This window comes from Fonsecaea pedrosoi (genome assembly GCF_000835455.1).
Source record: "Fonsecaea pedrosoi CBS 271.37 unplaced genomic scaffold supercont1.7, whole genome shotgun sequence".
In the NCBI taxonomy this organism is placed as follows: domain Eukaryota; kingdom Fungi; phylum Ascomycota; class Eurotiomycetes; order Chaetothyriales; family Herpotrichiellaceae; genus Fonsecaea; species Fonsecaea pedrosoi.
Window position 1 is genome coordinate 1,823,365 of NW_013550609.1, and position 17,295 is coordinate 1,840,659.

At 53.1% G+C, this 17,295-nt stretch overlaps 6 protein-coding genes across 6 annotated transcripts; 3 read left to right on the forward strand and 3 right to left on the reverse strand.

The window, feature by feature from the left end:
- Positions 1-181: 181 nt before the first annotated feature.
- On the forward strand, positions 182-905 carry Z517_10725 (uncharacterized protein; the record flags this gene model as incomplete). Its single annotated transcript, XM_013424334.1, has 2 exons — positions 182-327; positions 440-905. The coding sequence occupies 2 exons, from the start codon at positions 182-184 to the stop codon at positions 903-905; spliced, it is 612 nt and encodes a 203-aa protein (XP_013279788.1).
- Positions 906-3,673: 2,768 nt separating this feature from the next.
- Z517_10726 (uncharacterized protein) lies at positions 3,674-5,806 on the reverse strand (the record flags this gene model as incomplete). The annotated part of the gene is made up of 2 exons (XM_013424335.1): positions 3,674-5,444; positions 5,505-5,806. The coding sequence occupies 2 exons, from the start codon at positions 5,804-5,806 to the stop codon at positions 3,674-3,676; spliced, it is 2,073 nt and encodes a 690-aa protein (XP_013279789.1).
- A 373-nt stretch (positions 5,807-6,179) lies between these two features.
- Positions 6,180-7,793, forward strand: Z517_10727 (uncharacterized protein; the record flags this gene model as incomplete). Its single annotated transcript, XM_013424336.1, has 1 exon — positions 6,180-7,793. One exon carries the CDS (start codon positions 6,180-6,182, stop codon positions 7,791-7,793), a length of 1,614 nt encoding a protein of 537 aa, XP_013279790.1.
- A 431-nt stretch (positions 7,794-8,224) lies between these two features.
- Positions 8,225-11,865, reverse strand: Z517_10728 (uncharacterized protein; the record flags this gene model as incomplete). The annotated part of the gene is made up of 7 exons (XM_013424337.1): positions 8,225-8,785; positions 8,839-9,333; positions 9,406-10,524; positions 10,576-10,739; positions 10,841-11,267; positions 11,316-11,355; positions 11,408-11,865. 7 exons carry the CDS (start codon positions 11,863-11,865, stop codon positions 8,225-8,227), a joined length of 3,264 nt encoding a protein of 1,087 aa, XP_013279791.1.
- A 1,075-nt stretch (positions 11,866-12,940) lies between these two features.
- Z517_10729 (uncharacterized protein) lies at positions 12,941-15,214 on the forward strand (the record flags this gene model as incomplete). The annotated part of the gene is made up of 1 exon (XM_013424338.1): positions 12,941-15,214. The coding sequence occupies one exon, from the start codon at positions 12,941-12,943 to the stop codon at positions 15,212-15,214; it is 2,274 nt and encodes a 757-aa protein (XP_013279792.1).
- Positions 15,215-15,363: 149 nt separating this feature from the next.
- On the reverse strand, positions 15,364-16,669 carry Z517_10730 (TIGR01456 family HAD hydrolase; the record flags this gene model as incomplete). The annotated part of the gene is made up of 2 exons (XM_013424339.1): positions 15,364-16,456; positions 16,521-16,669. The coding sequence occupies 2 exons, from the start codon at positions 16,667-16,669 to the stop codon at positions 15,364-15,366; spliced, it is 1,242 nt and encodes a 413-aa protein (XP_013279793.1).
- Positions 16,670-17,295: the final 626 nt, after the last annotated feature.

Consider the following 17,295-nt stretch of genomic DNA (forward strand, 5'->3'; position numbering starts at 1 on the left):
CGTGTGCATTCACGCGTTTCACACACACAGACGACAGACAGCTTCCATCTCAACCATCACTTCTTTTGTCACTCAATCATCTCTCTCAACGCCTTTTTCAATTCATCGTTCCTCCAGCCCTTCCATCCATTCCATACATTCAATTCCCCTCATTCCTACCTGTTTCCCACGGCAAATCGAGATGGCGCCACGAGTCGGAGCAACAGCCAGTGGTGTGGGAGACCCTGCGTTTAGGTTCCTCCTGAGCGTCCTCAAGCACTGCGAGCAAGTCAAGCCAGACTGGAACGAAGTGGCCAAGGAGAATGGCATCGCCTGGGCGAGGAATGCGTATGTATTTTGTTGTTGTCGTCTCTCTCATCCCCCCTTCCCATCTCACCCCAAAACCCCCCTTCTTCATCATGAGATCTCTTTCTGATCAGTGAAACATCCGATTCCGCAGGAGTGCCCGCTTCAAGTCGATCATCGAGCAAAACGGCCTCAAGTTCGAAAACGGCTCGATCCTCATTCCGGAGGACGCGGAAGATGGTGGTGTCATCGCCGCCACCAAAGCTTCTCCGACTCTACAAGAAGACAACGAACCCAACACTCCCAGGCGCGCCAAGAAGACGGCCACCCGCAAGCGCAAGGCGGACGCAGCAGGAGCAGACGACGACGACGACGACGACGAGGAGAAGGCAGCTCCAGCAGCGGGCGGCGCGAAAAAGGGTGGCGGCACCAAGAAGAAACCCCAGAAGTCGATGGTCAAGGTCGAAGAAGACGCTGACGCCGACGGGGACCAGCAGTCCGCGCCGGCAGTGAAGGATGGCCCAAAGACCAAAACGGAGAAAATCCATGGCGGTAGTGACAATGTCGAAGACGAAACCCGCGCCGCGAAGAGGGTCAAGACCGAGGACGCGCAGTTTTGAGTGGTCCCGCCCCGCCAGGTCGATCGTCTTTCCTATGCAATTCCTCCAGTCGGAGGTTATGGTGGTTTTTATTTTCTTCAAGGGTCAAAGATTTCAACGACGTGACCGGATATGACATGAACGAAGAGAGAAATCTTCTCCTGAGAGGTGCTTGCTGGTCAAAAAGCGAGGAAAGGGAACCGCGACGACGACAAGGACGACAAGGACGACAACGACGCTGGTTTTACGAGCTTGCAGATACGAATGCGGTAGGATACAGAGACACACACCAGAAACACACATACGCGCACGCGCGCACGCACGCACGGATGCATGTACGAGAGAGCGAGAGAGATAGATGCTGGTAACGAGTCGAGACAGGGAGAGGCGGAGAGGCGGAGATGCTGAAACTTGTCGATGTTGTTATTCACGAGTAAGAGAGAGAGAGAGAGGGAGGGAGAGAGCTAGCTAGCTTAGCTACGTGGTTGTGTTACCTCGCACTCGGTACTTCACATCTCATCCCTCGTTCATCGAATGGGGTCAGGTCGAGGTTACCGAGAAAGTAAGTAGGTGATACAAGACAAGATCGATTCATTGACGTGGTGAAGAGATTTTTCGTTCCCTCGTCTTTTTCCACCCCCCGGGGACCGACCCCTCCTCCCCTCGGGCAGCTGGGGTACAAGAACTCGGAAACAAATCAAGTCGGGGTTTTATTACATACGAAACTCCTCAGGCTCTCACCCCTTTCCCAGCATAGCCCCTCGAGCATCATTTATATGAATTAACCCTCCTTCTCCTCTCTTCTCTCCCTCTCGTTCCCCCCTTTTTCATCTCTTCCCCCTCCCCCCTTTTTCTTTCTTGTTGACTTACCAAGTCCGGGAGATAGCCGGCACAAAGAGGCGATGGAGGAGACGGAGGGGAGGGGAGGGGAGTATACATATGGAGAAACATTCCTTGGCCACGGGACCAATGATCAATTTATTGACCAATCATTATACACGGAAGAGCTCTTGGCGGACGTTTTGAGTCTTGGCGGGGTGGGAGTAGCGAGCTCGCGAGGTAGCGAGTTGGTGAGGCAGGTAAGAGCTGGCTCACCCGTAGAACCACTACCGCTTATTGATGAGGGTATGTATTACTGTGGTAGGAGGGGGCGATTATCAACACTCATTGTTGCTGTTGTTGCTGCTGCTACTCACACTACCGCTCCCGCTACTGCTCCCCGAGTCGTTGGATGTTCACCCTTTGGTCTTGTCTACCCGGGTCCAAGTTCTCGGTACGGAGGGTGCAACGACATACAGATGCAGAATTCTTCATCTTCCGACATGAGGTAACCAGGACCTGATATCCTTCTCAGGAGTTTGTCTGGAAGAGTCCCATCTCCCATCACTCAGCCAATCTTTCAGACCATACATCGATTGGAAACTTGGAGAGGGAAAGGAAGAAAAAAAAGAGAGAAAGGCGGGAAATAACCATCTCAACATGTACGAACAGTGATGTTCATTTCGACGTGTATGTGTTAAAGTGTGCATGTATAGAGGTAGAGCCCTCTCCTCCCGTCATGGTTTCTATTTCCACCCCTCGGCATCACATCTAGAGGGTCTCCTTCTCTTATTCTTCTGACTGGTCGAAGAGTTTAGTCAAGGGCTCCCCCGTCTTGGCCCCAAGTGCCAAGTGAGCCTCCGAAACAGGTCTAGCACAACCCGTGTACTGTACCACTCGACCTTACCAGGGCCGGGTAGGCGCCTCTGAGTATTTGCCTAGCTGCCTAGCTCCTCTGGTCGCTCACTCTCTTCTTTACCGCGTGCCTGTAGTCCCACTTCTCTGTGTCTCAGTGGTCTTTATAAGCTGTACTATTCCATGTGGACGTGCTCTTTGAAGTTCAATACCTTCAACTTCAGTGGTCTTGGAGAAATAATAATCGCTGTTTTGGGATGGTCCAAGGTCGAATTGGGTTCCGTCCCGGAGCGAAACTCTCCCAGAAACTCTGTTTGAATGTTGCCCGGCTTTTGACGTGCTGGAGTATGTGCTCCGTAGACATGACTAGGCTTGAGAGACTGCATCGGTCATATTCCCTGGGCAACAGAAAGGCGATTCCTGTTCAGCGCACGATTGGACCGGGCTGCAAGACTCCGTGTGCGACGCATGCGCCTGACAGGAAACGGTCCAGACCCCTCCGTGAGGCTGAAACCGAAAATGCCCCTCCACAGCACGGCTGCATGAGTTTGCGAGCTTGCCCATCACCATATCCCTGCTGCGGGAGATTCATTGGTCAGGTCCATGCCCTGCATTTGCACAGCCAAGAAGTCTGTCTGGGTCAGATGGCCACCGGACGGTTGTGGTGGTGTCTGCTGTCGCAGATCTATCGCATCTTTAGTGATCGCTCGAGAAGTTGCGGTGTCGGTGGCGCAATATCCCCAAAGACTAGCTCCTCTCGTTGTTCAGTTTGGGTGGCCGCCCTAAGAACATGATACGCTGCCTGATGTGATTGTTTCAATCAGAACAAGCTCTGTTTGCGTCGAGGTTTGCTGCAAGCGTCCAGCCGCTGCTCCGACAGCAGAATCACTTGACCATGTCACACCGGCGATTCGCCAGTGCCCCAGCAGTGTTTGCTCCCACGACGTAAGCGAACCAAAATCCCTAGGACCGCTGTGGTTCTTGCGGGCGCGTACATTTGGAAGCTGAGGCAGACAACGCTTCGAATCTTTTGCGCGCAAACGGACCACCATGCCTAACAGCCGCAGAAACAGACCTGGCAGGGGCCCCGGAACGCTGCAAGGCAGGTCATCACATCAGTCACGCTCTTCTGCATAACCGTTTGTCAACAGCACATTCTGAAGCCGCTTTCTGGTCGCCTTGAAGAAGCTCTTGAAGCTCTTGCGGCTCATCTTACTGCTGTGCCCACTGTGTCCACTGCCCACACTTCCCCCCTCGGGATGCAGTCCGTCGGCCTGAATTTTCAGACCCAACTCTGCTGGTAGGTGTTTTATGCACTCGTCACAGAACAGTGGGTAATTGAATTTGGTGCTGATTCCCCAAAGTTCGACAATGACTTCTTGGATGGTCGGGCGCGACTCGACCTCCTTGGAGACCATCCTGCCACCAAGCATGAGCAGACTCCTCATCGGTTGCTCCCTTCCCCGCTCTTCGCAGCACGCGGTTTCAACCCATCTGCCGACTTCGTCCAGATGATCCACGTAGATTCGCAGAGCCCGGATCTCGTTTGTCCCGGTCCTGATCATGGCACTCAGTATCTCCAGGAACGTGCACCCGAGAGAGAAGACGTCTGTCGACCTCCCATGGGGCTGAGTGGTGCTGTCGTTCTCTGGAGCTCGATATTCGTACGTGGATTCAAAGCGACCATGAGTTCCACTGCCGCTCTGGGGGTCGAAGTGGTAGGCAAGACCAAAGTCAGCTACATAGTACCGATGGTCGTGATACAGAATGTTATCGGGCTTAATATCTCGGTGTCGGGTGTCTTTCCTGTTGTGCAAATAATCCATGGCAAGGCTGATACAGCCGAATGCTTTGAGCAATATCGGCTTCAGTCTCGCGCGGTCGTAAGCATTCCGGCAGTATTGGTTGAGCAGGCCCAGGAGATTACAATCAGCCGCCGGTGTGGCCAGAAAGGCGAACTCGTCACTACCTCTTTCATAAGACTTGACGTACTTCAAGATGTGGTGGTGCTTCAATCTCTTCAGGTTCTTCACTTCGTTCTCCAGATGCTGGCGTGACGCAGGGGTTGCTTTCTGACGCTTTCTGGCATAGAATCGAGGCGTCGCGGACTGGTGTGAGAGATCGCGCACCTTGTCGACAATACTGTAGGATCCATCATTGGAGTAGATCTCCTCGGATTTCAAGGGCAGAGGCTCCAGGGCTCGAAATGTAACGTGGGCCCCTTCAGGCCATTCTTTCCATCTTGCGCGGGATTGTTGGTCACGGAAAAGATCACCGACTCGTGAGGCGTCGCTCGCTCCGGAGAATATCACTTGTAGCTTGTTGGTGTCAAACGGAAGGAAATCGTCGTTCCATCGTCTGTGTAGGAACCGATCAAAGTAAGCGTGGCCATTGTGTAAGTGGCTCAGGACCGTCGCAATCATGGCCATATTCTTGAGATCCTCAAACTTCCCTCGGTCTTCTATCTGCGGAGTGATTGCTTGCCAGGCCTCACAGAATGCTTCCAGCACCATCCTGGCTCTGTCGACGTGTGACCTTTCGATCGAGATGCCGTCATGTGGTCCGCTGGCGATGTTTGATTTCGTCAACCCGTCGACAGTGGGAATTTGCCTCCACAGAAACCACAGGTCGCCAATCTTGAGCCGGCCAGCGGTGCGAGGTTCGTGCGCAAAAGTTGCGACTCGTTGCTGCCTGAGGGTAGACTCAAGCCGCATTTTGAACCATTCAGTCAACTCTTCCAGCACCGTGACTTGCCGGTTGGCGTTCCGAGCGATCTGCTCCCGTTGCGTCCTCGTATTGTCAGCGCCGGCAATCTCAACTGTGTGTAGTTCCCCAATCAGCTCTTTGATCTCCTTTATTGCGGTTTCGAATCTCTGTGATGGTTCCCTGGCATGGTTTTAGAGACTGGTTTCTCAGTTTCTGCGTCCCCGTCTCCAGATATCTTACCATTCGCGCAGCTGTTCGCTTGGAACGCTGTTGTATCTTGTAACCTCCACCGCAATGACATCGGCCTCGTCCGAGATCAGCCTCAAGTACCGCTCAGCGACCGGATTTGGCCTTGTGCTGTGTCGGTGAGGTCGTATATAGGTCTGCCACGTCTTCAAGCCGATGATGATGTCGTCGACGGAGCTGATAATGTCGTGCGGGCCTGGTTCCTCTGCGTGGTTGGTCGCACGCCGCGCGAGAGACAGCGCGTTGGTCAGTTTGTCGACGATTGACTGGCAGCACGTCTCCAGCTGGGCCGTCATGTCAGTTCCATGAATGTGACCCGCGCACCGAGTACACCTGGTCGAGGGTGATTTGAAAAGATAGACAGGGCGGGAATTCTCTGTGCTTCGTTGGCATGGCAGGGGGACACCTGAAGACCACACCACATTGCCCGATCACAAGGACGCACAGGCGGGATAGGGTCACCCGGGGGTGTCTGCATTCTTTATTGGAAGGGTTGGGAAGGCGGTGTTGGGAGGGGCGCAGCAGAATGTCACACAAGCCTCGTATTCACACATTCCCCCCCTTAAAAGGGAGCCCAACTCTGACACTGGGACTCTTCGCACACCAACCCCCCCCCCATATCCTTAGGCTTCTTGCCCTCTGGTTCTCACCAGGCTGATCTTTCTCTCGATGGACAAAAGCCCGTCGGCGCGGGTCATTGACCAGGCTCAGGATTTATATCAGCTCATGGTTTCGTTCAGCCAGACTCTTCTCGCCCACTCTGATCGTGACCTTGACCATGTTCGCCTCCGGACGGATGCAAACCTCCTCAAACTGTCGACTTGGAAGCAAAGTTGGTCGCTGGATTCGACTGCGCTGAGCGAAGCCGACCACGAAAACTCACTCTGGGGCAAGGACGGGTTCCGATCGGTGGCAGAGCGTCTGGAGCTTATAGGGGCCGAGTGTCAGGAGATACAGAGAATATTGCGCGCCTACGGTCAAGCGAGTGTCAAAGGTTCAAACAAAGCCCTCCATCGTTGGAAGTCGTTGATGCGAAAAGAGCGCAAACTTCGACCTGTTGACCTGAGAGACCTACAGGAGAGAACCGACAGCTTGAGCCGGTCTCTCGACAATCTCAGCGCCTTGTCCGACCTGCATTTCCAAGCCCACCACAAGATTGCGCCTTCTCTGATCTCGGCCAAGAGTGAGGATGCATTACTGCGGGAGATTGTCAGGAGCAAAGGCGAGTCGACGCGACTTTATACCGCATGCACGAGACGCAACCTGGACCTCAATCTCGAAATCGATCTATTTTGCCACGAGTGGACACAACTGTCCTCACGGCAGCGGTACAGGGAGCGGAGCCGGGGCTATCACTTCTACTTCAAGACGGGTGACACGCAAGAGATGCAGGAATTGGTTATTGGCCCGCTGAAGGATGAGGCGACCGCAAGAGCTATCGGGGGCGAACAGTCACCGCTTTATTCTGAAAGTGACCTTCTGCAAGCTCTCAAAGCAGCCAAACCCACAGCAGGCACTGGGTCGGTCTTCCAGCTGGCTGACTCTGGCTCCGCGGCGACTTTCTACTATCGAATCGAGCGCGTCAAGCGACCTCTCATGGTTGAAGGCGGGCCGCTGCCCTTTGCAAATCTCTCGGATCTGGGTAAGGGTGATCACAAGATTGCCATCCGTCTGAATCTGCGAGAAAAGCTCGGGCTGGCTTACAAGGTCGCGGAATTTGGCATGTTCCATCTGGGAACCCCCTGGCTATCACACCTCAGCAGTCAAAACATCAAGAGCATCCCTTCGAGTACATCCGGGCAGCGTTATGTCGTCCTCATCCGGCAACAAGGCCCTGGCTCGCCGTCTGGTGACGTTCTGAAAACTTCAGTGCGTCCCCAGCTATTTCAACTTGGGATCTTGTTGTTTGAAATCGCACTCGGAGACCGCCTCTACGCCAGCGACCTCAAGTCTCCTGAGCAACGTGCGGAAAGATTCGTCCTCGTGGCGCGCATAATGGGGAATGAATACCGGAAAGCATGCGAATTCTTGTTGAGCCGAGGCGAGGACGTTGGTGCCCAGACAAGATTCCAGCATCGCCAGTCTGCGGACAAGGTCGCCATCGTTGCCACGGGAGAAAAACAGGGAGAAGACGCTGGAGAGCGACGAGATAGCCACGGCTCGAACGAGGCACCCATTGATCCGTCACAAGTCGAGCAGGATCTATCATCAAATCCCGAAGACACTCCCCTAGAGGGCACGGTAGAGTTTCTAAACCCCAGCATTGGCATCGTCTCGGTCTGATATTCTGCAGATTCTGCCATCACCACTGATCGAGCTTCGAAGTCTGTTGCATCAATATCGCATCAAGGTCTTTTCTCCGTGAGTTGAGCCTCTCCAAAAGCTGACACGCAACACAACTCACACTTCCAAAAGGTTAGATTCCATTTACAAGTCCGTCGAGTGTGAAACATTCAGGCAAAAATGAAATGTGCCAATCTGAATCTTTCCCTATCGGGCATCTTTCGGGCGGTCGGTCTATCTAGAGATGGGTCATAGGCGTATCTTGCAGGGAGACTCTTCGAAACGTCCATGACGCTTGTTTCCATCTGAATCAGTGGCGGTCTTCATACAACCACAGTACCAGCCAGGAATTGAGACCAGGGCAGGGGCAAGTCGGTGGATTTCAGTGTTTCGCAGCCAGGGTGTAGACAGCAAGGCCTTTCCTAGGTCACTCAGTGTGCTCTCGCCTGTCGTATCCGACGCCAAATCCGGACAATTGGGCCCCAAAATGCCAGCACAAGACAGGGTATCGCAATGACCGAGGTCACGGGCAGGGCGATGGCCCAGAAATGGCCTACTCTGGTCGTAGTGTCCGCTATGCCCTGCAAGTTCATTCCGAAATACCCAGTCACAAACGACATGGGGAGAAACAAGATGGTGACCACGGTGAAGACCAGGATAGCCTTGTTGTTCTCATCCTGCTGGGTCTCGACCAATTGAACGTTCTGAGTCCGCAATTGTGTGATTCGGTTCCTAAGCTCGTCAAAGTCGTTGATCCGCTCTCGAACTGTCTTGAGCACGGCGCTGATGGACCTCTCCTCGCAGGGGAACCTCTTCTCTCGCTCGATTCCGGCCTTGCCTTTGCTGAACGTTGCCGGGTCCAGTGACCTGCGGTACAACAGCAAAACCCGCTCCTGCTGTTTGAGCACATCGCGGATAATGTCGAGCTCTTCCGATGTCTTGTTGATCTCAAACAGCAGCGGTCTTGTTGCGTTGTACTCGACTTCCGCAGCCTGTGTCGTGTTAGCTGCCGTCGCCGCAAAACGGTGTTCTTTGTAACACGCACCAATTTCTCTATCACTCGTTCATAAATGTCCCCCAGATCGAAGGTGCCCACTCCATGAACGTTCTGACTTAGACGTTCCAGAAGCATTATAACGACTGCCTCGGGTGTGACCATTGGACCATGTGGCGGCTCCTTCTCGAACTCTCCAGCTTCAGCAATGAGGTCGTTTCTTGCTTCCAGGAGCATCTTAGCACAGATATCTCCGTGGTGCAATGCCCAAGAATACAGCTGAGGCTCTGGAGCTGTCTCATTCTCTTTTCTAGCCCAGAGAGATTGCCACAGTCCAAAGAACATGTAGATGATGTGCGTGAACGCTTTCACAATGGTTCGTTGTAAGATGGCAGAGCCGCCGAACTCTGGGTCGCGGTCGTACTCCTCCATACCCGAGAGCGAGCGAACCCCGAGGTGTAAGAAAAGGGCAATCCCGTGGGTGGTTCGCAGAACTTGGATGATTTCATCAAAATCCTTCTCGGGGATGGTTGCTCCTTTCAAGAACTATATCGCACAGCATTAGCGCATATTCGCGTATCACACGACACACAAACCAAATTGCTTGACTAAACTCACCAGAATGACGCCCCCAAATACCGCTCTGAAGAGATTCAGAATTGCATGACTCTCCATTCCAGGCGTGATATCTTTCCCATCAGGTTTGACGCTCGCCTTGTCGATAGCTGCGTCTGATTTGTGAGAGGAATGTTGAACCAATTCAACAGAAGTGTTATCGGTAGCCGGCCCATTCGTGCGATCTAGAGGCTTCCCCGTGCCATCTGACGTTTCCACAGAGTGGCCACCTGTATCTGCAGGTCCAGGGACTTTGTTTTCAGTAAGAGGCTGGGACTGTCCTTGCTGCTGCACATTTTGTTCGATAATATTTGGCAAAAACAGGTCCAAAAGTGCACTTGCTGACTTGATCAGAGCCTCGATTTGCTCACCACGCTGTACACCAGCTTCGGTATCCTGGGCGAATTGCTCGAATGTTCGTCCTTCCAACTTCAACAACTGTGTCAAGCTTTCCAAGTCCAAGTCGTCCAAGATCAGATTCTCATCGTAGAACAATTCTCGGTATGTCTCTAACAGTTTCGGTAAAATCTTATCCAATACGATGCGGCTGCGTCCAGCTCTGGTGCTCTCAGCACCTTTCTTGGTGTTTTTACGCAGTCGCCATTGAAAGAACGGAATGATTTTACGTTTCTCACTGCCGAGGCTGTTTGCAAAGTCTTCGGGACTTGGATCCGAAGATGGACCCAGGACATTATCAGCACCACTGGCGAATTGTACTCGAGATGTTCGTTCCTGATCTGCGTTATTGGCCGTACGTTCGAATTGGTTGCGGCGTCGCATTCCAGATGATTCGCCCGGTTCCTTGTTCGCTGCTGGAAGTTGAGGATCTGCCACGACTTGTTGATTGGACTTTGGAATCTGGAGGCTTTGAGATGCCTGGCTTAAAGCTGTTGCTCCGGCCAAGCTAATTCCCGGTGGTTTGGATCCTGATGTTTTCCTGATCGTGATTTCCAGGTTCGATGTATTGTGCTTCTGGAGAACTTCCAACCAGTTTAACCAAGTAAGTTCCGTCTCTTGATTCCTCTCGCCTTGAAAGAACAGGTCGAATTGTCCATTCTGTACACCTTTGTCTCCGAAAAGTCCCCTCGAGAGTAAGATTTGTCTGTGCTTATTCAACAAGCGCTGTGAACAAATCAGTTTATGAATACGATCCTTTGGCGTGGGAAAACATACAAACCAAGAATCGCAGTGATTGCGTTGATATCTGTAACGCTTCAATCGTCCCTTATGATCAAGCACTACTTGTACAGTGGGGTCGTCCTGGTTGATCTCGTTCACTGAGATGACCTGTCCTTGAAGCGCTGCTCCTTTTATAGGGGCGCACGTAACAACGGTGTCTGGAGCCAGTCAGTCTGTGACAGTCATCACTGGAATCATCATCACTTGCCTCCACTAAGAGACAAGCACCAGAGTTGATGGGTATGTACAATCTTGGTACATTTCTCCATGGCAGTGCCGGAGTTCAGTTGGGCAAAAGCGGGCTGTATGCAGGCATTGACCTGTCTATTGGTCAAGGCGGAGATGGACTGCTTCTGATCCTTCTCGCGGGTAAGTTGTAAACGATAGCGCGACTGCAGCAATGAGCGCACCGGAAACTTCCTGTTCCCGGGGTCAGGTTCCTCTGGCAGCGCCTCCAGTTCCCTAGGCCACTCAAGACATAGATAGGGGAAATTGACAAATGTACAAGGTCTGTCGGGCACGTCTTGTAACGGTGTCTCTCCATCATATCGTATGACGCCAGGTTGCAAATAGTACCCTCCGACAAAGGTTTTCTCCTCGTTGCTAAACATTCGTCTCAGAAGGCCATCAGCCAATCTGTCGATTCCATCTTCCAGTCCTGAGCGAGCGTATTTGTCGACCACGGACTAGTCCTAGAATTAGAGAGACCAGGGAGAGCCAGACGAGCGTCTTACCTGGATCCGGCTAGGTGTTGGGGATCGAAAACCCAAATGTCTGACATTAGTTGTGTCAGTTTGTAAGAAATCCTGGAGTTCGAAGAACTTACACCCATTCGACAGTCCCATCGGCAATCGGGTTCCCAGCCGCAGTTTTATGCTTTGCTGAATTGAAATAGAATTGATGGCTGTCCCCAGTTCCACGCTCTCCCCAGCTATCCATGATATGATGACACTCAACGCTTTGATCATCGGGCTGATCTCCTACGGTTGTGGGAACGCTTGGTTGGTCGCCTAGTTGGTCTGGACCACGCTCTAGGTCCGGGAACAGAGCGTCATATTCGTTCACGATTTGACGGGCAGGGGCGATATATCTCTTATAGATTGGCAGATCCGGATTGCTCAGGTCGGCGGGAACTGCATCTGCCTGACGACTTTTCGCCTCACTTTCCTTCTGGGCTGGATCTGGAGACCGCGTTGGAGATTTCTCGTATGGTAGGCCTGCATCTTTGTATTCGTGAGCGCGGTAGCCTACTCTGTACACTGGAGAATCAGCAGGGTCGCCCATCTTGAATTGGTGGTAAAAGAGGAGACGGAAAAGGAATGGAGGGACAACGAGATCAAAGCGAAGGGTCGATCTCTCTCAAAGGCTGCGATCAGCATCAATAAAGTATTCCATCAGGCTGAGGGCAGACGATTCTTGAACAGGACGAAATTTTGCCTTGCTGACCCTTATTGTCGCTTAATTGAGCCACAGCAGGTCTGGTGCGTCACCGCCTCGACGGCAGGTTGACCTCTACAAGGTTCCTGTGGGGATCGTCTTCAGATGGAACTTTGGGGGGTTGTGATGCTAGCCAATTGTCCTGCACCAAATCTAAAGTGAGCTTTCATTAGTTAAGACAAGTCTTACATAGCCGGGAACCTGGCTGGCTGACGAGTCCCCGAGTGCAAGGGGTTGGATTGCTCTTCTGCATGTCGAATGACAGTTGAAGCCACATGGAGGTGCCCTGGGGCCCCGAGTACGTGACATGGCGTTCATCAACGGCACCGTTAGTGGGAGGGTGGCTTGTTTCTTGCCTGAGCGGTAAGCCATGGAGGTGTAGGTATTGAAGAAGTCAGGCTGGGTTCCCACAGGTCTCAGTACAGCCTTTCAAATATCTTGGCTTCCCTTTTGCTAGGGGCAGTAGCCAGGCGGTCCGAATGGCTGAACGCGACCCTGACACGGGCTGGATGTGATTCAGCCTGAGCACCAATTTCACCTTGGGAGAAGGAGGCCAAGGATTGAGACGCAAGTGGCGTAATTGAAAAAAAGCAAGGGATACATCATCTGGAGGGAGGCAAACAGTCCACCGTGCTGGTCATCATGCTGTCGCTCACTCTGCAGTTGAGTGGTTCGGGACGTCAAAAACGGGCTATTCTGGCTGTTCAAGCCAGAACTTGTTGAGCAACGAAGGAAAGAAGTCGAGGAAGCAGACGACGAAACATCTTGAAGAATCACGTGTCAAACTCTGCACTGGCAAGTAAAGCGGCGACGAAAAGTTCCGTGATTGGAGGGACGGAGACGCGCCCATCTCAAAAAGTTTTGATCCCAGGAAGTTTTTCCCCGCATTGTCTGCGCCTTGGTAAATTTTGAGAAGCCAATAATGCCTGGCTACCGACCTCGTAGGGGAGGCAGGCCTCCTGTGAAAGGGCGTGCTGGGAAAAAGGCCTCTATGGTTGAGAAGCAAGATTTCTTCCAGAGTTCGCGGTTAAAAGAGACAGAGTGGGTGACTTCAAACTATCCTTTTGTTGAGTCGTGCTCTGCTAATACTATTAGAGATGATGCTTCGCAAGATGAGCCCAGAAGCGTGGAAGCTGCCTCCGAAGAAGACGAGTCTGAAGGAGACAACCACCAGCCTCCGACTGACAGCGAAGACGAGACACTCGCCCCAAACTCCTACGCTCTGCTATTACAATCTCTCAGCGCACGAAAAGACAAGTCTGAATCTCCGAGGAAAAAGAGAAGGCTTTCGCGTAGTCAGGAGAATGGAGAACACTCAGCGAAAAGCACTGTCTCAGATGGAGAGCCGCTTCAAAACCAAAGCTCCCAGGCAAATGAGGACGAACAACCTCCAGAGCTTCTAGAGGGGGCACAAACAGATGAAGAGCACCTGGAAGCCGACGTAGCAGACGCTGATTCGGAAGATGAGGAGACCCTCCTGCGAGATCCATTCGAGAAACATTACACGACTGTCTCGGAACAAGATTTCAAAGCTGCAATTAAACAGGTGGATCAAAAGCAGTGGGATACCTCCTCCTCTAGATCGGACTCCGGTGTTCGCAGCACGGTACTCTTCACGACGCAGTATCCAGCCAATGTCAATGGGCTGAAATCGACAAAAGACGCTTATCTAAAGCGTCGGCTGGTCGACAATGGAGACAAAGTTATGTCTAGTTTGTCTTCGGAGGAGAAGAACGTCGCCGCATGCGTGTTCAACTATGTTGACATCATCAATGGGTGCCGAAGCATTCAGAATTCAAGCCGTTTGCGCGACGTATCTTGCCTGCACGCTCTCAACCACATCTTCAAGACGAGGGATCGGGTACTGAAAAACAATGCAAAGTTGAGTTCGGCGTCCAATACTGAGGCACTAGACCTCCGTGATCAAGGGTTCACTCGACCCAAAGTCCTTATCATTGTGCCCACGAAGCAAGCATGTGTGCGTTTCGTCGAAAGCATTGTCAAACTCAGCGAACCTGATCAGCAAGAAAACAAGTCCCGTTTTCTGGAGACATATTCTCATCAAGATGAGGCTGAATGGCAGGACAAACCAGAAGACTTTCGAGCACTTTTTGGCGGCAATCACGAAGAAGACTTCCGGGTCGGGTTGAAATTCACCAGGAAGACCATCAAGTATTTTTCTGGCTTCTACAACTCGGACATCATCTTTGGCTCCCCTCTTGGGTTGATGCGCACGATTACCACAGGGGGCGGCAAGGACAAGAAGAAATCACACGACGCCGACTTTCTCTCGTCCATTGAGCTCGTCATCATGGACCACACGAACGCCTTACAAATGCAGAACTGGCAACATGTGGACTATGTCTTCTCTCAACTCAACCTTCTCCCCAAGGACTCCCATGGCTGCGACTTCTCTCGCGTCCGCCACTGGTATCTCGACGGACAAGCTAAATATCTGCGCCAAACGATTATACTGTCTGACTACCTGACCCCTGAAATTAACGCCTTGGTCTCGACGCACTTACACAACGTCGCTGGGCGAGTGAAACTGGTGCCGACATATCCCGGGGCAATGCTCTCAGTCTCCTCCTTAGCCCTCCCATTCACCTCGAGCATACCTCAGACCTTCCTGCGCGTCCCCTCGCCAAACCCCTTGTCCGACTCCGATGCCCGCTTCAAATTCTTCACCACCACGATCCTTGCGCCGCTCGTGCGCGACGCACGACACCAGCAGGGAATCCTGCTCTTCATCCCCACATACGCCGACTTTGCGCGTGTGCGGAATTATCTCTCGACGTCCTCAGACGCTACCGCGCTCTCGTTCGGGAGTATCTCGGAGTACACGCCTGTGAAGGAGGTGATGCGCGCGCGTTCACACTTCCTCTCCGGCCGGCATGCCGTGCTTCTGTACTCGGAGCGAGCGCACCATCATTTCCGGTACCGGATCAAAGGTGTCCGGAAGATCTTGTGGTACGGCGTGCCCGAGAATCCCATCTTTTGGGCCGAGATCATCGCGCTCCTGGGACTTGGGACGGACACGGACAGAGCGCCACACGCTCCCAAGGGCGGTGTCAAGGGAGTCGTCCGGGCACTGTTCTCAAAATGGGATGTGTTAAAGCTGGAAAGGATTGTTGGCACGGAGAGGGTGGGGAGATTGATCAATGACCAAGGAGGCGATACCTTTGATTTCGTCTAGGGTCTATGTGATCGCCTCAAGAGAGCAGGGATTTTTATCAGTGTAGGACGTGTTGTTAAAAATAGTCTTGTCTTGCCCGACTAAAAATGAGATATCGGCCCCATACCCACCCGAGAATTCTAATGGTGGTCTATACGTCCCTTTCTGTTCTATTCCAAGGGCTGGTGCCAATTACTATCCTTCAACGCCCACTGTACGGCGGCTCTAACATCGTCCACGATAGCGGCGGGCTCCCACGTGGGCCGACGGCCGTCTTGGTCTTTATACACGCCCGTCCGCGTCAACAGGCTGACCCAGTTGATCCCGTGCGCGGACTCGTAGGTGTTGGCGCCTCGGATGTCGCTCTCGGGGTTGTCCCCGACCATGTAGACGCGCTTCAGTTTGGTCGGGTGGTGTTTGCCCACGAGCGACTCGCGGTACCGGAGCAGCTGCTTCTCGGCGAACGAGTACGTCGTCTTGTGCGGCTTGCCGATGACGCGCTTGTACAGCTTGGGCGCTTTGTGGTGGTTCTTGTTGTACGTGACGGCGCGCCACAGGCCCTCGAGCGCCTCGCGGAAGCCGCCCTGGCCTAGCCGCGACAGGTGGTAGTCGGCCGCCCAGAGCAGGTCCGGGTTTGAAAAGTACAGCGTCGGCTGGCCGTCCTGGAGAAAGCCGCTGTTCGGGAGCGAGAGGTCGCCGTTCTTGGACGAAAACGTCCCCAGGACGCCCTCGCGCGACAGCATCACGTCGAGGATGACTTGCATGTCCAGGCCCCAGTCGCGCGGGTCGTTGTAGACGAAGACGGCATCGATTGTCAGACTGTCCGCTGGCGATGTCGGGTTGATGGGTTTGGGCAGCGGGCGCGCAAACGAGGCGTAGTAGTCGCGTTGAAAGGGCTTGCTGAACGGCCAGATCTCCGGGTGCGCCATGTATATATCCCCGGGCGTCACAACGTTGGTAAAGCCGTACTGTTCAGCCACGTCCCTGCAGCGCCCATACTCGCCTCCGACCACCATGATGCATTTGTGTCGCAGGCTGTCTTCTCCATGGATCAGCTCGGCGAAGGGCGTGTGCGACTGGACAAAGTTGGAGGTATCGAGGGGTACGGAAAGGGTCGAGGAGAGATCTTTGACTCGTTCTGACTCATGCTTGCCGCCGCCGTTGGTGAGGAGCATGAAAGGAATCCGATTGCGCTGGAGGAATCGAAGCGTTGACGAGGCATGGGGGATTGGCTTGGAGCTCCGGACGAGGACACCATCGATACTATGATTTCAAGACATGATCAGAATGGGAGCCACAACATGGGGCGCGCGTGCTTTCATCGTACTCGAAGGCGAACGCAAAGTCCGGAGTCTTTTCATTGCTGCTATCGCTCTGGAACGAACGTCTTGGGGGATTCAACGGTCGGCGCCACAGGTTCTGGAAACATGATTGCGGGGAGGAGGAGAGAACAGGGCGACCCAGGGACCTCGACATGAGGCCCAAGCAAGGCACCCGCATTCTCAACAATGGTCATCGCCTCTCCTTCCAAGTGCATGGGCTGGTTGGAAGGGAAGGGCATTGGACATTGAGAGTCGCATTTTGCAACGTGTGGGGCGGGGTTACTATGTGCCAGCGCCGCCCTTATCGCGGCGCCACGTTACCTAATATCTGCAAGTAGTAAGCTCGAGCGAGACGCTTAACTTGCTCGCTTGTAATTAAAAATGGTTGTTGAATGACATGATGTGGCGGTTCGTGGTGTCAGACACCTCACGGCCACTGTTTGGTACCTACATATATGGGTGGCTTGTGTGCGCGCTATGAAATGCCTGCAGTGCGAGGACGGCGCTACTTTTCAGCCAAATCGCAGGATTGACAGGGCATTTTAGTACTTATATACAACTCAATCCGCTGCCTGCGTACCAAGCTTCAGGCGGCTCGCTGTTGTACCCGTGCTTATCACGCTCGAAAGTTAAAATACTTGGGCAAGTAGACAAGGGAATTGTGGCCACCCAGAAACACCCCCCATAGCGATCCACCAGCCCAAACAGGTAATGCCAAAGTCTTCCTTTGTGTACTTGTCAGAGGATCAAAAGAAGGATGACATCTTCCAGGACTAAATC